The following is an 18,378-nucleotide window of genomic DNA, read 5'->3' on the forward strand; positions in this document are numbered from 1 at the left end:
CTAGTTTTATTGTCTGCACGTTTGCTGTCGTCTAGAGACAGGTCTCACTCATATTTGGTATATTTTGGCACAGCATTGTAGCACGTTTGTATCTTGTCAGTTTGTTAAACTACAGTAAAGCAGAGTGGTGATACATAGGGATGATATTTATTTAATTTGATTTATTTATAAGATATCGCATTTAGTCCCAATACCCTAAATAACTCTACATTAGTGTTAGTGCATTGTCTTGGTTCCCGTACCTTCTTTCCTTTCTTGGTGGGATTGATATTGATCTTGGCTCTCTCCTGGAAGGTCTGTCTGAGGACGTGTCTGACCAGAGGCTCCCTGGAAATCTGCATGGCCACCATATAACGAGTCCCCTCCAACACCGCCTCAGGACTGTTAAACTGGCTACAGAGAGAGAGAGAGAAAAAAAGAGGTAGGGGGTCAGTGTGTGTGTTATCTGCAGACAGTCTTTGGCAAGCTCTACAGAGCTACCTGATGTGTGTGTGGTGTGGTTACCTGCAGACGTAGTCTTTGGCCAGCTCTACAGGCTCAGCAGGGAACTGCTCTGTCTCGTGGCGCTGGTAGCTGTCTCTTAGATTCTCCCCAAACTGCTCTGGAGTCAGACCAAACTTCTTAGCCAGGCCATCTGAAACAGAGAGAAGGGAAGGAAGACAGGATCTTCAATCTTTATACATGCCTCAGTGCACTCATATTTTAACTACGGCTGTCAAATGATTAAAATAATTAATCACGATTCATCTCAAAAGTTTATTTGCTCAAATTTGGTGCAAAAAAAAAGCAGTGTATTGAGTTATAGGCATGTAGGGACTGAAACAACAAATACTCTGTATCAGAATGTTTTCACCATAAACAAGCAATACAAAAGTCCTGTAACTTACTAATAATGCTTCAAGGCCTACTCCCTCAAATGTTCATGAAGTTCACACACACACACGCACGCACACACACACTTAAAGCGTCAGCCATTCCAAATGATTGTTCTCCCAGTTACCGATTGGAGGGTTGGCTATAAGAAAAAAGCACTTGCAAATAGCATAAACCTGTCCAACAATGTCATGAATTCCACTGAACATAAACTTGTGACCATACACTTCAGTCGTCCTCCCATTTCTTTTCACCGACTGAGTTGCTAAGACAAACAAGCCCACTGACATTTTCAGATAAAAAGCTGCTCTCTTCTTCTGTACGATACGGCCAAAGAGTGAAAACAACCTCTCACAAGGTACTGATGTGGCAGGCATTGCCAGGAGCCTTCGTGCAATGCAGGCCAGCCTGGTGTGTGCCTACACTCCACACATTTCTCAAAGGACTCCTCTTCATCGGACACAGACTCAGAAGAACTGAACAAGAGGGCAGCTTTCTTCTTTGGTGGCTCGGACTCTGTTGCTTTATCAGGTTGCTGTGCAGGCCTCTCTTCCTTCAGCAAGTTGCTGACCAAAGCACACACCTCCCAGGTCTAGGTCTAGGAAGGCACTTCAGGTCCTTAAACCTTGGGTCGGGTGCTGTGGCGATCTTCAGCCACGTGAGGTTGGTGCTTTCCTTGCGTTTCTCCAGGTCTATGAACGTCATCAGAGCTCTCCATCACCCAAAGGAGATGACACAAAGCATGCAACACCATTGAGCAGGAAATGTACAGAACATGGTCTCTCTCACACTCACTAACAGAGTGATAAAGAAGACTACTTGCAGGGCTACAGTACTGCCCCCAGATTCTGCAGTTTCTCCAGGTCAGCTGTGGTTGGCATGGTGATGTTCGTTTTCTGTTGGGCCAGAGCATCTTTCAGTGGTTGTTGTTTCGGTGGGCTGTTATTGAAACGCCCAACAATTTTTTGCCATTTGGCTAGGGCATTGACGAACCCGCTGTTGTGTAAGGACACTGTGAAGGACCTTTGGAGACTACGCGGTGCAGTTCATGTGTTCAAAAGGCCTTCAAAATGTAACGCATTTATGCATTATTAATGCATTAACTTTGACAGCCCTAATTTTAAAAGATCAGTCTCTGCTGAATACGAAAAGGACAGATTGCCAAAAGTAATGTCTTGAGGCAGTGCAGGGTACTGCATGTGGGCATACCTGGTTTACATTGCACATGTCAAGGCCCCTGCATCCACCACACGCACAACGAAGTCAAGCATATGTCCAATAAAGTAGGGATAAAAAGACACCATATTAGAGGTCAGCAGAGGTGACTTACCGAGCCCTGCGCTCTGACAGATGCTGTACATGTCTCTACGAGATGCCAGCTTCAGGTCTGGCCCCTTTTGCTCTTCCTCCTCCTCCACCTCCACCTCTTCCTCCTCACCTGAATGGACAGGGAAGAGACATGATGTCACACAGTGTGGAGGGTGGTAAACACATTTAAAAATAAAGACAAAGCCTGGTTGTTCAAAAGGTGCCGTTATTTTACTTTCCATGCAACAATGCCACCCTCATTGCAGCTGTTTCGATCTCCTTATCAAATTTCTGGGTAACAATGTAGTTATTTACTATAACAGTGTTCAGTAAGAAAATGTAACAATAAGCCCAAGAATTTATGTTTTCCCACCGTCCTCGTTAACCTCCTTGATCTTCCTCAGCGTCTTCTTCTTACTGGCGGCCTTGGCTGTGTTTTGCATCTTGGGGATGTCTCTGCCGTAGTACAGCAGGAAGTGGCTGTACACATCACTCAGCTCATCTATGGACTGGACGTCTTTCAGTCTACAGGAGGGGAGAAGAGGTGAGGAAAGGAGAAAAGAGGGGAGAGGGAAACATTTACACTAGCTGGACTTTACTAAATTGGTCCTATGTCTTTTATGAAGACATGGGGATATGAGACTTCTGCACTTTGACAATCATGTAACGGGAAATCTGGGTCCAGCTTCCTGGACACAAACTAAGTGTATGGGAAACCTCCCTAGTGGTGGAGGTTTCAGTTAGGAGGCAGACAAATGGACACAGTGCAATGCCCAGGGGTGGCTTTTATTAGTGGAGAAGAGGCACCAAAACTGTTGTATACTATGTGCAGCAATGTACAAACAAAATAAACATGACGATGGCCAGAACAGGAAACAAACTTCGGGTAAACTGAAAATAAATCAAATCAAGGTTCAACTCAATACACAACAGGCCTTAATAATAACTGCCCGCAACCCGGCTAAGAAAGGAATGACATGGCTTAAAGTAAATTCCATCAGGGCTCACCTCGGACTGGATCAACAATTAACAGGTTGAAATACAGGTATTAAATGCATCATAACATATAACTCAACTAACTAGCTTTAGGTAACAATTAGCCCATGAAAAAAGCCTATAATAGATTGGAGTAACATTTATCTCCCCCTGGGATTTGGCCAGGGGGGATAAAAGCTTCAGACTGCAGACCTGGTTTGCCAAAACTCCCGAAGCAGCAGGAGGTAACATTTTACATCATCAATAACGAGGATTAATAGGGAGGTTTGTAACATATACTCCTGTAGAAATAGTGATCTCAATACCATTACAACGTGCACTTTGTAAGGCAAACTAAACACACAAAAATACATGAATGGAAAGCGTACATAACAGGATTTGCCCGTGTGCCAACCAAACTCTAACATGCATCTTTCTCGCTTTACAGGCTACATCGCAGCACGGAAGGAAATGGGATTATACACATAACATATTCAATGCATTATTATGCATTCTCGTGAACTGTTTCAATATCTGGTTATTAATATGTCAAGTCAGAATACCAGGCACAGAATTTTTTGGGAGATTCTCTAGGCTTTGTGTGTCTGGGAAACTGGCCCCTAGTGCATTACAACACTGGAGCACACAATCTTATTATTATTATTATTTTTAAAAGCACTGATTCCTGAACTTCTATTTCTACAATATCCCTTATCGGTCCTTTTACACCTGTCGTTTACACAATGTGCAGGACAGAGCTTGTCAATCATCAACTATATCAGTGTGACCTGTTGACACAGGTCACACTGACCCCCCTCGTACCACAGCGTTCTCCTATGGCCCTGTGTTAAGACGCATTCTGGTCAAAGGTAGTACCCTATATAGGCAGGTGTAGGCAACTAGATCCAGCCGCGGGTCGGCGTGAATGGTCGGGGGGCCGGAAAAACATGATCATAATTTGTACTTTACAAAGTGACCACAACTAAGCCCAAAAATAGATTTGATTTGGGGGAAAAAACAATAATATCATACCTTGATAACATTGAGAATAGAGCACGACTGATATTATCAGACAATATTGGCCTTTTCAGATGTATTTGTATCAGTATATAATCCACCCAAAAAATGAGATAAAAAAAAGAAAAGAAGCTGTTCTTCATGGGGGGGCATTTCACTATTTGTGCTGAAGATGGCGCTCTTTTCATGGCCATTAGCCTATCTTGCCTTGGCATGCTACAGCAAGATTGGACACAATCACCCAAAGCAACTACACCAGTCAGAGAGGAGAGTGAAATACTGTGACCTAACTGTTACTGCTTCTACGGTGAGTGCCAGCTCAATAAATTGCCAAAAATGTGCACTGGACCTATACTGTTACGTGGTAGGGTTTTGGGTGTCGTGACAAACAATGAATGCTATGCTCAAATGTGAAGGAAGTGCCATGCTAAGAACGATCAACTCTGTGGTAACGTTAATGTTACAGCCCTTTAGAGAAGCCTGCGAAATCTGGTGTTATATTTGCTCTTTGCAAAGGGAATTCCTCAAGTGGTCATTCCAATGATTTCAGAGACACAAAAAATAACATAGCAGGTTCCAAAGTAGTTTTTGATAGTTACATTTTAATGTATGGATTGTTACTTGTCAGGGACTGGTCCAAATTGACATTTCGCCACCCCCATTTCCAGTACGAGTACTAACTAGCTGTGTGAGAGTACTTGAGGGTTAGTGCTATCCGGGACCCTTGGGATGTCCCTAAACCCTAACCACTACCCATGCTGTTCATCCTCCTTTCACAAGAGTAACAGTTTTAACAGAAATAATATTGTCTTTCTGGTGCTACCATAGATTTTATGTGATGCTCCTAACCTTTAAGGACACAAATTCAAAGCTTGCTTAACAATTTAGAATAATTCTGCAATCTGCATTTTGTTGCTTTTGCCTACTGTTATTATTGGATTATCAACTTCCATCAATCATATGTTTTCACTGTGTAAGGGCTATTTGACCAAGGAGAGTGATGGAGTGCTGCATCAGATGACCTGGCCTCCACAATCACCCAACCTCAACCCAATTGAGATGGTTTGGGGTGAGTTGGACCGCAGAGTGACGGAAAAGCAGCCAACAAGTACTCAGCACATGTGGGAACTCCTTCAAGATGGTTGGAAAAGCATTCCTCATGAAGCTGGTTGAGAGAATGCCAAGAGTGTGTAAAGCTGTCATCAATGCAAACGGTGGCTACTACAAAGAACCTCAAATATAAAATATATTTGATTTGTTTAACACTTTTGGTTACTACATGATTCCATATGTGTTATTTCATATTCTACAATGTTGAAAATAGTAAAAATAAAGAAAAACTCTTGAATGAGTAGGTACGTCCAAACGTTTGACTGTTACTGTATATCAGTCAATATTTTCACTCTAAAATAGGAATAGAAAATCCCATATCGGTCGGGCTCTAATTGAGACCTGGCCTAAGGGCCGCCTGTTGCCAACCCCTGAGATAAGGAATAGGATGCCCTTTCAGACACAGTCCATACCTCCTCTGACCCTATGGTTGGCTGTACATACCTCTCCATATCAGCCGTGTCCAGGGGTCTGATGCCATCAGCCAGGGGTTTGTCAGGGTCGGCAGAGATCTGTTCATACTGGTGCGACTGCATCCTCCGGAACAGTCGTGTCAGGTTCTGCTTCCTGCTCTTCAGCTGGCACCACTGGGGTCCCAGAGGTCAGGGGTACAGGTCAGGGGTCAGGAAGTGGGTCAATAAGAAACAACTTTATTTCTATTGGATTACAGTTGTAACAATCTAAGCTAAGGTGACCAACTGCTGGTATACGTAAAAGTGTGTGGGGTGTGAACCTCAAAGTCATGTTAGATGCCAAATGTTGTGATGAGGTCATCCTTTACCTTCTCGTCCCATTGCCAAACCTTCCACAGGTCGTTGATGTTGAGCTCCGGTTCTACATACTCCTTCCTGTAGAATGCGATGAACGGAACCTGGAGAAAACAAATAATGTAAAGTGGGTGAGAACATGAGACAGACACCACTGTAAAGCTTGATTTACAGACTAATTCTGAATTCTGTTGTGCTACGGCGTCTCAAGAGGGACAAACAGTAATATTGCTTGTTTTTCAAGCAAAGGTCTAGTTCTGGGCGACTTTAACCTCCCCACGTCTACCTTTGACTCATTCCTCTCTGCCTCCTTCTTTCCACTCCTCTCCTCTTTTGACCTCACCCTCTCACCTTCCCCCTCTACTCACAAGGCAGGCAATACGCTCGACCTCATCTTTACTAGATGCTGTTCTTCCACTAACCTCACTGCAACTCCCCTCCAAGTCTCCGACCACTACCTTGTATCCTTTTCCCTCTTGCTCTCATCCAACACTTCCCACACTGCCCCTACTCGGATGGTATCGCGCCGTCCCAATCTTCGCTCTCTCTCCCCCGCTACTCTCTCCTCTTCCATCCTATCATCTCTTCCCTCTGCTCAAACCTTCTCCAACCTATCTCCTGATTCTGCCTCCTCAACCCTCCTCTCCTCCCTTTCTGCATCCCTTGATTCTCTATGTCCCCTATCCTCCAGGCCGGCTCGGTCCTTCCCTCCTGCTCCGTGGCTCGACGACTCATTGCGAGCTCACAGAACAGGGCTCCGGGCAGCCGAGCGGAAATGGAGGAAAACTCGCCTCCCTGCGGACCTGGCATCCTTTCACTCCCTCCTCTCTACATTTTCCTCTTCTGTCTCTGCTGCTAAATCCACTTTCTACCACTCTAAATTCCAAGCATCTGCCTCTAACCCTAGGAAGCTCTTTGCCACCTTCTCCTCCCTCCTGAATCCTCCTCCCCCTCCCCCTCCTCCCTCTCTGCAGATGACTTCGTCAACCATTTTGAAAAGAAGGTCGACGACATCCGATCCTCGTTTGCTAAGTCAAATGACACCGCTGGTTCTGCTCACACTGCCCTACCCTGTGCTCTGACCTCTTTCTCCCCTCTCTCTCCAGATGAAATCTCGCGTCTTGTGACGGCCGGCCGCCCAACAACCTGCCCGCTTGACCCTATTCCCTCCTCTCTTCTCCAGACCATTTCCGGAGACCTTCTCCCTTACCTCACCTCGCTCATCAACTCATCCCTGACCGCTGGCTACGTCCCTTCTGTCTTCAAGAGAGCGAGAGTTGCACCCCTTCTGAAAAAACCTACACTCGATCCCTCCGATGTCAACAACTACAGACCAGTATCCCTTCTTTCTTTTCTCTCCAAAACTCTTGAACGTGCCGTCCTTGGCCAGCTCTCCCGCTATCTCTCTCAGAATGACCTTCTTGATCCAAATCAGTCAGGTTTCAAGACTAGTCATTCAACTGAGACTGCTCTTCTCTGTATCACGGAGGCCCTCCGCACTGCTAAAGCTAACTCTCTCTCCTCTGCTCTCATCCTTCTAGACCTATCGGCTGCCTTCGATACTGTGAACCATCAGATCCTCCTCTCCACCCTCTCCGAGTTGGGCATCTCCGGCGCGGCCCACGCTTGATTGCGTCCTACCTGACAGGTCGCTCCTACCAGGTGGCGTGGCGAGAATCTGTCTCCTCACCACGCGCTCTCACCACTGGCGTCCCCAGGGCTCTGTTCTAGGCCCTCTCCTATTCTTGCTATACACCAAGTCACTTGGCTCTGTCATAACCTCACATGGTCTCTCCTATCATTGCTATGCAGACGACACACAATTAATCTTCTCCTTTCCCCTTCTGATGACCAGGTGGCGAATCGCATCTCTGCATGTCTGGCAGACATATCAGTGTGGATGACGGATCACCACCTCAAGCTGAACCTCGGCAAGACGGAGCTGCTCTTCCTCCCGGGGAAGGACTGCCCGTTCCATGATCTCGCCATCACGGTTGACAACTCCATTGTGTCCTCCTCCCAGAGCGCTAAGAACCTTGGCGTGATCCTGGACAACACCCTGTCGTTCTCAACTAACATCAAGGCGGTGGCCCGTTCTTGTAGGTTCATGCTCTACAACATCCGCAGAGTACGACCCTGCCTCACACAGGAAGCGGCGCAGGTCCTAATCCAGGCACTTGTCATCTCCCGTCTGGATTACTGCAACTCGCTGTTGGCTGGGCTCCCTGCCTGTGCCATTAAACCCCTACAACTCATCCAGAACGCCGCAGCCCGTCTGGTGTTCAACCTTCCCAAGTTCTCTCACGTCACCCCGCTCCTCCGCTCTCTCCACTGGCTTCCAGTTGAAGCTCGCATCCGCTACAAGACCATGGTGCTTGCCTACGGAGCTGTGAGGGGAACGGCATCTCAGTACCTCCAGGCTCTGATCAGGCCCTACACCCAAACAAGGGCACTGCGTTCATCCACCTCTGGCCTGCTCGCCTCCCTACCACTGAGGAAGTACAGTTCCCGCGCAGCCCAGTCAAAACTGTTCGCTGCTCTGGCCCCCCAATGGTGGAACAAACTCCCTCACGACGCCAGGACAGCGGAGTCAATCACCACCTTCCGGAGACACCTGAAACCCCACCTCTTTCAGGAATACCTAGGATAGGATAAAGTAATCCTTCTCACCCCCCTTAAAAGATTTAGATGCACTATTGTAAAGTGGCTGTTCCACTGGATGTCTTAAGGTGAACGCACCAATTTGTAAGTCGCTCTGGATAAGAGCGTCTGCTAAATGACTTAAATGTAAATGTAAATGTAAAGGTCTTTTAAGGGAATAAGCGAGCACAGACGTTTGCGTCGCCTAGCCAAGATCTGCTAGGATCAAACCAAACCTTTGTATGCGGACGTCTTTAGGGCCTTAGCCACTACACACTCACGCAAATGTAATCGGGTGGTGTACCTCAAAGTGCTGGTTCCTCATGAAGTTGAGGGCCTCCTTGATCTTAGCGATGGTGCTGGGGCCTTTCCTGCTGAGGTTTGTGGTGGTCCCTCTGTCCAGGTAGTCTGTACTCTCCTGAACACCCAGAAAACAGTTGATCGTTTTTTAACAAAGAAAGAAGAGTATGGTGCCGGCCCGAGACAGTAAGGAATGTGCTGGGCTGTTCATGTGTATGAAGATAGTGTGATTGGGTGAGGTATTGGATGAGTAGAATGAAATGGGATATTTAGTGAGTTATTGGGGTGTTGGGTGTCTGTGTGTTGTCTGCAAGGTATGTGGTAGTTGTAGGTAACACCAGCATTGAGGATGATTGATATGGATATATCCAGGGTTTCAGACTGCGACCATTTAGTCGCATTTTGTGACATTTGACTTGGCTGTGTGAGTTACATTTTTAATTAGTCGCATCGGTACGAGCTGCACATTCTACATGGTCACCTCACTAAAAATGTCCTATTATTTAGGAGGCTAAACCCATGATTTGGTCAAACTGTAAAGTACATTATCCTCACGATTCCTATGATGAAAGTATCTGCCTACCCATGTACCTGTTTTGCTGGGGCCTGTTGCGGTGCCCCCCCCAAAAAAATGCTCCGGGAGAAAACATGCTCCGGGAGAAAACATGCGTTCTGATTGTATAATAATTTCAAATCCAATTGTGGGGAGAACACAACTATCCTGTTGTCACAGTTGAATAGAGGATGTTCTCAGCTTTCTTTAGGTATAATTTCTCAACTTTGAGCTCAATAGCAACTATTATAGCCTACAAATGAGATATTTGATACGGCTTTGAGATGAGGAATGGGGTACGCTTTCTTTTGGACATTACATTTACTGTTAAATTTATACATGGTTACTAACAGTTGGGTTTTATATTTCGAGTATATTTTTACATCTTGCTAACGTGTTTTGAGTTACTCAGATGGTCCCAAATAAATTTGCCTATGATATTAGTGCACATAAAGATGCAGGCCAATTCATCTTGATTGAAAAAAATAAAATTAGTATAATTCTGGAACCCTATTTTAATAGTAAAATACAACAGCCTAATTGTCAAACCAAAATTAAATTACAATCAATGGATTATGTAGCACATGAAAATATTTTGAATCATAACATATAAGATGAAACTAATTTATTGAATGACATCTCAGTAGTCGATCGCTTACATTTTAAAAAGCATTGTGAAATACTTTATAAGATTGCGTGACACCGCAAAAAGAAATTGGTGTGACCTAGGGCTGTTGCGGTGACCGTATTACCGCCACACCGGCAGTCCCAAGTCATGAAGGTATTAAAATTCCACATAACCGTTTAGTCAAGGTAATTAGGCTTCTCCAAGCTCTGATGCTGCTGATTGTCATTAATAGCCTACCAAACTTGCTAACTGCCTGGTACTCGGCACTCTATTTTCCCTCTAATCACTGTGACATCAATGAAAATAAATCAAACACTTCATGAGAGCCCATGAGCTCAACATTTCAACAGGCAATGCAATTGAGCAAGAAAAATAAAGTGATGGCCTCTACTAAAAAGAGGAAGATCAGCTTTCTATAGGCTAGGCCTACTATATTTATTTCTCAACTTAATATTAAGCACATTGATTATATACCACAGGAGTATAGCCTACCTGACTGGCATGAAAATAAACCAAAGGGAAAAGCATCCTCCTTTCACTATTTAAGTGCATAGATGACACTTATTTTTTCCAACTGCCCCTGTTTCGATACAGGTGCATGATAATGGTCCATTCTAAATAAATTGTCACATATTATTTAGTATATGTAAAGACAAGATGAAATCAAGAATAGTCTGATGGGTGACAAAATGTCACTGCAAAATTTTAGGCATTATCAAGTCAAATTGTGAATGAGTGACTGATGTCGTGTGTACAGCCTGCGCAATAAACAAAGCAGAGCTCATGCCTTTAAAGCAACTGTTTCGCATCATGCAGCCTTACAATGTATTAAAAAAATTTAAAAACAGGTGGACCAACTTTTGTAGAACAACTAAAGATACATTAATAACTCTAAATTAAGCATATAGGAATACCTATTTCTTTGTTAAACGCTGTTAAACGAAGAATAGCCATGTGGACACGCCCTCAAAACGTTTCAGAAAATATCCTTTTGATTTTATTCAGCTTTGTTCAATTGTATTGTTCATTACTAGAAAATAATGCCACGGAATACTAAGCAAATCTTGTCTGCTAAATGAACTCGTCAAACCAAAATGAACCCACAGTCATTTCGCATAGCCTGATCAGGACAACTCAAGAGTATGTTATTCTGTTCTTTTCAAATAGACTACATTTTCTTCATATCATGCTTCTTTAGACCTGTCTAAAATAAATAATGGATTTATTACTTTTTAAAATATAGATGTTCCAAAGTGTCAGCATATGTGGAAGACAGATGATAAATGTGTTTATGTTCATTAACGTTCAACTACCGTGAGACCGACAGTTATTTGCTTGACAATCACCGGCTGACGAAAATGTGTGACCGCCACAGCTCTAGTGTGACCAAATCATGGCCTGGTGCCACCAACTGAAAAACTTAGTTGCACCAGTGCCACCAGGAGAAAATGTTATTCTGGAGCCCTGGATATATCATATCGTAAGTTAGGGCTTTATAGTAAGGTCAGAGGTTCCTACCGGTATGGAGATGGTGGGGTGGGCTAAGATAGTGTGTGAGTATGTAGTCAGTGTGTAGTATGTATGAAGTGAATGTGCAGTATGGTCAGAGGTTCCTACCTGCATGGAGATGGTGGGGGTTGAGAAGGCATTTCTGTAGATCCACTCTGCCTCTTCCTCTAACTCATTATCCTCAGCAGGCTTCACTGGGATGGAGCGCAGCTATAGAACAGAACACAGAGAGAGGGTGAGACACACACACAGGGCTTGATTGAGATGGCACAACTATATTCAAGGACACAGGAGGGTGAAACAGACAAAGCACACACACACCCTCACTCACAACCCCCCCCCCCCCACACACACACACACACACCTGTAACCTCTCTGGCATGTCTGTGGAGCGAATCTCGTTGTCCTGGTCTGTCATGTGACTACTCTCCAGCTCGCTGGGCTCATAGATCTCGAAGATGCTCTTCCTCCCCACTCTCCTCTTTGTCTGCTTCTTGGGCCGGTCCCAGCCCTCTTCGTCCTGGTCCTCCTCCTCTTCCTCACCCTGGTCATATGCTCCGTCAGCATCAAACTCTGCAAAGTCAAAGTCACCGCCGAAGATCTCCTGGGCCTCCTGGAGGGCTCTTTACACGGGGAGAAGAGGAAAGAGGAATGAGGAAGAGAGACGGATGGGGTGTGGAGGAGTGAGGGAGAGGGTGAGACTCCATTTTGTATTATTTGATCACTTCATACCTAAGTTTATACATAGGTGCATATCTTGGTAGGCATGTTGAAGAGCTGCTTCATAAACCAATGTACGTAATTAAAATAAATAGATAAATGGATCATAGCTGCTTTGAACGGGTAAGTTTTAAATAAGACTCTACTCTCAATGTTTGTTCTGCACTTTCTATGTACAACGCCTTCGGAAAGACCCCATGACGCCTTTTCCACATTTTGCTACGTTACAGCCTTATTCTAAAATGGATTAAATAATTCCCCCCCGCTCAATCTACACACAAACCCCCACGACAAAGCAAAAACAGGTTTTTATAAATTCTTGCAAATTTACAAAAAACAAAAACTGAAATATCACATTTACATAAGTATAGGTTCCCTCAGTCGGTACTTTGTTGAAGCACCTTTGGCAGCGATTCCAGCCTGGAGTCTTCTTGGGTATGACACTACAAGCTTGGCACACCTGTATTTAGGGAGTTTCTCCCACTCTTCTGTGCAGATCCTCTCAAGCTCTGTCAGGTTGTATAGGGAGTGTTGCTGCACAGCTATTTCCAGGTGTCCAGAGATGTTAGATCAGGTTCAAGTCCGGGCTCTGGCTGGACCACTCAAGGACATTCAGAAACTTGTCCCGAAGCCACTCCCGCACTGTCTTGGCTGTGGGCTTAGGGTCATTGTCCTGTTGGAAGGTGAACCTTGGCCACAGTCTGAGGTACTGAGCCCTCTGAGCAGGTTTTCATCAATGATCTCTTTGTACTTTGCTTTGTTCATCTTTCCCTCGATCCTGACTAGTCTCTCCATGTCCATGCCGCTGAAAAACATCCCAACTGCATGATGCTGCTACCACCATGCTTCACCGTAGGGATGGTGCCAGGTTTCCTCCAGACATGACGCTTGGCATTCAGGCCAAGAGTTCAATCTTGGTTTCACCAGACCAGAGAATTTTGTTTCTCATGGTCTGAGAGTCCTTCCGGTGCCTTTTGGCAAACTCCAAGCGGGCTGTCATGAGGAGTGCCGTCTGCCCACTCTACCATAAAGACCTGATTTGTAGAGTGCTGCAGAGATGGTTGTCCTTCTGGAAGGTTATCCCATCTCCACAGAGGAACTCTAGAGCTGTCAGAGTGACCATTGGGTTCTTGGTCACCTCCCTGACCAAGGCCCTTCTCCCCCGATTGGTCAGTTTGGCCGGGTGGCCAGTTCTACGAAGAGTCTTGGTGGTTCCAAACTTCTTCCATTTAAGAATGGAGTCCACTTGGTTCTTGGGGACCTTCATTGCTGTAGAAATGTTTTGGCACCCTTCCCCAGATCTGTGCCTTGACACATTCCTTTCTCGGAGCTCTACAGACAATTCCTTTGACTTCATGGCTTGGTCTTTGCTCTGACATGCACTGTCAACTGTGGGACCTTACATAGACAGGTGTGTGCCTTTCCAAATAATGTTCAATCAATTGAATTTACCACAAGTGGATTCCAATCAAGTTGTTGAAACATCTCAAGGATGATCAATGGAAACAGAATGCACCTGAGCTCAATATCAAGTCTCACAGCAAAGGGTCTGAATGCTTATGTAAATAAAGGTTTTCTGTTTTTTTTTCATTTAAGAAATTTGGAAAATTTTCAAAAAAACGTATTTTGCTTTGTCATTATGGGGTACTGTGTTTAGATTGCTGAGGTATTTTATTTATTTAATCAATTTTAGAATAAGGCTGTAACGTAACAAAATTGGAAAAAGTCAAGGGGTCTGAATACTTTCTGAATGCAGGAAGGAAAGAACTAGGTCAAATGGCATCATACCGTTCTGTCAAGTTGACTGAGGTGTGTGTGAACACTCACGCGTCCGTGTATCCTGAGAACTTGCCTCTCTTCTTTGTGATGGGCTGGCCATCGTCGTCCACAATAAAGTCGTCAATATCTGAGGAAATTATTGAAATCAGTTACACAACCAGGAAGTATTCATCCAAAAGTATGTATAATTCCCTTTCCTGTAATATGTTTACATTTGCCTATATAGAGCTTTTAGTTTCTCAAAAAACTTAAATCTGTAACATTATTAGCATTATCGCAAGTACCTGACTCCTCCTCTCCTTCCTCTTCCTCCTCTTCATCGTGGCGTTCACCATGGCGATGGAGGGGCGGGTCGACGGTCTCTCCCTCCTCCAGCTCCCCCTCTCCGTCTCCTCCGTGGAAGATCTCGTCTGCAATCTGGTCCTTTTCGTCATCTTCATCATCATCCATCAGCTTCACGCGGTCATACTTCTTCTTCTGTCAGGGCCACAGAGGGAGAGAGCTTTTAACCGGGGTCCATGCGTTCATATGGTAATTGAATGTGTGCCATTTCTAACATGTAATCGTGAGTCATTTTAATAACAAAGCATCTCTGAGTAGGAGATCTGCTAAAGGATCAGTTTTTCCTTCTAGATAATAATTAATATGATCTAATGATATGATTATATAGCCATGGTGGATATGATCCTAGATCAGTGACTTTATTAATATAGGCTTAGATTCCAGATTGAAAGCATGCCAGAGAGGATATGTCTGCTTACCCTCCTCTTGACTTTGACCCCCAAGTTCTCCTCAATGAGGTCCAGGTCATCATCATCCAGGTAGTCATCATAGTCTGGAGGGAGGGAAGGAGAAAGAGGGAGGAGAGGGGCAGAAAAAGGTTGGAAGGGAGAAAGAGGGAGGGGAAAAAGGAGAGGGAGGTGGGGGGGAAGGCAAGAGAGAGAGGAAATGAGCTTCCATAAAATTGTTTCCATTTATCTACTAGACAAGACTATCAGATCCACAAAGTGGAAGGGAGTGAACAACCTTTTGGAATGAAACTCTTAAACAGCCCAGTGGCCTCAATTATAAACCATTCATACGTACAAAATATACCCAAAATGTGATTCCGACAGTTTTTACACATACGTTGGTATTTATAAAAATGAAGTGAGAATGTGCTTACCACCCAGTAAACTTTAGACCATGCTTTAAAAAAATATATATTTCACCTTTATTTAACCAGGTAGGCTAGTTGAGAACAAGTTCTTATTTACAACTGCGACCTGGCCAAGATAAAGCAAGCAGTTCGACACAGACAACAACAGAGTTACACATGGAATGAACAATAAACAAGCCAATAACATAAACAAGTCAATGACAGAGTAGAAAAAAAGATATATATATAGTGTGTGCAAAAGACATGAGGTAGGTAATAAATAGGCCATAGGAGCGAATAATTACAATTTAGCAGATTAACACTGAAGTGATAAATGAGCAGATGATTATGTGCCAGTAGAGATACTGGTGTGCAAAAGAGCAGAAAAGTAAATAAAAACAGTATGGGGATGAGGTAGGTAGATTGGGTGGGCTATTTACAGATGGACTATGTACAGCAGCAGCGACCGGTTAGCTGCTCAGATAGCTGATGTTTAAAGTTGGTGAGGGAAATAAAAGTCTCCAACTTCAGCGATTTTCGCAATTCGTTGCAGTCACTGGCAGCAGTGAACTGGAAGGAAAGGTGGCCAAATTAGGTGTTGGCTTTGGGGATGATCAGTGAGATAAACCTGCTGGAACGTGTGCTACGGGTGTTGTTATCGTGACCAGTGAACTGAGATAAGGCAGAGCTTTACCTAGCATAGACTTATAGATGACCTGGAGCCAGTGGGTCTGGCGACGAATATGTAGAGAGGGCCAGCCGACTAGAGCATACAGGTCGCAGTGGTGGGTGGTATAAGGTGATGAGTAGAGTATTGGAAGCTATTTTGTAGATGACATCGCCGAAGTCAAGGATTGGTAGGAGAGTCCATTTTAATAGGGTAAGTTTGGCTGCGTGAGTGAAGGAGGTTTTGTTGTGAAATAGAAAGCTGATTCTAGATTTGATTTTGGATTGGAGATGTTTAATAGGAGTCTGGAAGGAGAGTTTACAGTCTAACCAGACACCTAGGTATTTATAGTTGTCCACATATTCTAGGTCGGAACCGTCCAGGTGATGCTAGTCGGGCGGGTGGGTGCGGGCAGCGAACGGTTGAAAAGCATGCATTTAGTTTTACTAGCGTTTAAGAGCAGTTGGAGGCCAAGGAAGGAGAGTTGTATGGCATTGAAGCTTGTTTGGAGGTTAGTTAGCAGTGTCCAAGGAAGGGACAGAAGTATACAGAATGGTGTCGTCTGTGTAGAAGTGGATCAGGGAATCGCCCGCAGCAAGAGTGACATCATTGATATATACAGAGAAAAGAGTCTGCCCGAGAATTGAACCCTGTGGCACCCCCATAGAGACTGACAGAGGTCCAGACATGCCCTCCGATTTGACACACTGAACTATATCAGAGAAGTAGTTGGGTAACCAGGCGAGGCAGTCATTAGAAAAGCCAAGGCTATTGAGTCTGCCTGCATGTGTTCGCACATCTGCTAGTGGTTGAAATGCTGAATTGCAAACTGGCAAGTAAGTATGTTGTGCAAATGAGGGATATGATGAAAAGCTTATTCATAAAAAAAAACACAGGAAAACCTTAACAAGAATGCAGCCATTTGCCATTGGTGAGGAGCATTTTTTTTTTTTTTATGGATGCGTTTTATTTTTAGAATGTCAAATAATTAGACATAGGGAAAAGATTCGTATTTATTTTATTTTCAGAACCATTGCAGAATAAATTCCTCACCTTTTCTGAATGTGATGCTTAAGTACTCGTGAAGTAGCCTATAGGCCCTACAACATCCCATCTCTCATTTAACTGGACCCACTTTACAGTAGTAAAAAGATAAACTCTCAAGTATTTTGCTCTATGCAATCTGACTCTGAGCGCAGTTTAACGGTAGAAAAGACGGTTCACCTTTTCCATTTATGTTTTTGTAGGCTACTGTACGTCTGAATAGCCTACTGTAATTTCAAATGTCTCAAGTAAACAATATTCCATTTATAATACATATTTTCATAACCATTGCAGAATAAGTTTATAAATCTCAATATTTTTGTACGTGTGCAGTCTTTTCAGAAATGGCGCACGCAGACATTTAGAGTGCAATGTATGCAAAGTTTATAAGTGAGGCCCCCGAAGCCCAAACTCACTGCGTTTTTTGCGCCTGTGTCTGACTTCATCCTCTGAGTCGCTGCCGCTACCCGCTCCTCCGCTCTTCTTTTCTTCCGCTTCTTCATCTTCATCCACATCATCATCGATGAGCCCCCTCAGGTTCCCGTGCTCATCCTGGTCCTCTGTGTTTAACTCTTCCTCCTCTTCCTCTGTTTGGGGAGGAGGAGGAAGCATTAAACACACACGCAAACACATTTGCTCATAAACACACACACACACAAGAACTGACTAATGAAGACATGACAGAAGAATTGCCCGGGCTGACAGACATTAAACTTATCATACTCACACATCTTCTGATGATTACATAAGAAATCAGTCAACTGTAATCATCTGCTCAAGCTCACCATCATCCATAAACGCCTGGGTCTTTTTGGGCTTCAGGTCTTTCTCCTCAAATTCCTCCTCTGACTCCTCAGCCTCGCTGTCGATGAAGTCAGACATGTCTGCAAGGCCTGGACAGACACACACATTACAGGTTAACACAAGACACACACTAGAGGTTAACAGAAGACACACACTAGAGGTTAACAGAAGACACACTACAGGTTAACACAATTTGAGTGGTAGAGTGTGTGGCTCGCAACCTTTTTTGGTTGCTGTACCCCCAACTTAATGTTGCTCTGCCAGGAGTACCCCCTAGTGTGCGTTTTACCAGTAGGCCTATGGTTTCATGATTATTCTCAAGTACCTCCCTGTGGATAGGCCAAGTGGGGTGGGAACCACAGCGCTAGAGAGAATTTGTATCATCAGAGAATATTGGTCTCAGAGTTGCAAAGATGCACCAAACCAGGAAAACTAGAGAATTCAGGGTTGACGGGGCTGCAAAGAAGTCAATAGCATGGCACTGAATCCCACGGATTAATGTCCAGAAGAGAGACTCGTGGATGGATTGCTTAACAGAACGAGTCG

The 18,378-nt window shown here is 44.3% G+C and overlaps 1 protein-coding gene across 1 annotated transcript in view; it reads right to left on the minus strand.

Moving 5' to 3' along the window:
* Positions 1-18,378, minus strand: part of LOC115135432 (SPT6 homolog, histone chaperone and transcription elongation factor) — a 65,092-nt gene that overhangs the window by 46,038 nt on the left and 676 nt on the right. The window contains exons 2-15 of the mRNA XM_029670118.2: positions 17,814-17,921; positions 17,445-17,615; positions 14,941-15,014; positions 14,464-14,656; positions 14,228-14,306; positions 12,045-12,303; positions 11,789-11,890; positions 8,995-9,108; positions 6,065-6,154; positions 5,728-5,870; positions 2,555-2,706; positions 2,204-2,311; positions 505-634; positions 243-393 (exon numbers count right to left, since the gene is read on the minus strand). Of these exons, the coding sequence (XP_029525978.2) occupies positions 243-393; positions 505-634; positions 2,204-2,311; positions 2,555-2,706; positions 5,728-5,870; positions 6,065-6,154; positions 8,995-9,108; positions 11,789-11,890; positions 12,045-12,303; positions 14,228-14,306; positions 14,464-14,656; positions 14,941-15,014; positions 17,445-17,615; positions 17,814-17,910 (1,863 nt within the window). The 5' untranslated portion in view covers positions 17,911-17,921. The remainder of the gene's footprint in view (positions 1-242; positions 394-504; positions 635-2,203; positions 2,312-2,554; positions 2,707-5,727; positions 5,871-6,064; positions 6,155-8,994; positions 9,109-11,788; positions 11,891-12,044; positions 12,304-14,227; positions 14,307-14,463; positions 14,657-14,940; positions 15,015-17,444; positions 17,616-17,813; positions 17,922-18,378) is intronic.

The sequence above is a fragment of the Oncorhynchus nerka genome, linkage group LG10, assembly GCF_034236695.1.
Source record: "Oncorhynchus nerka isolate Pitt River linkage group LG10, Oner_Uvic_2.0, whole genome shotgun sequence".
In the NCBI taxonomy this organism is placed as follows: Eukaryota; Metazoa; Chordata; class Actinopteri; order Salmoniformes; family Salmonidae; genus Oncorhynchus; species Oncorhynchus nerka.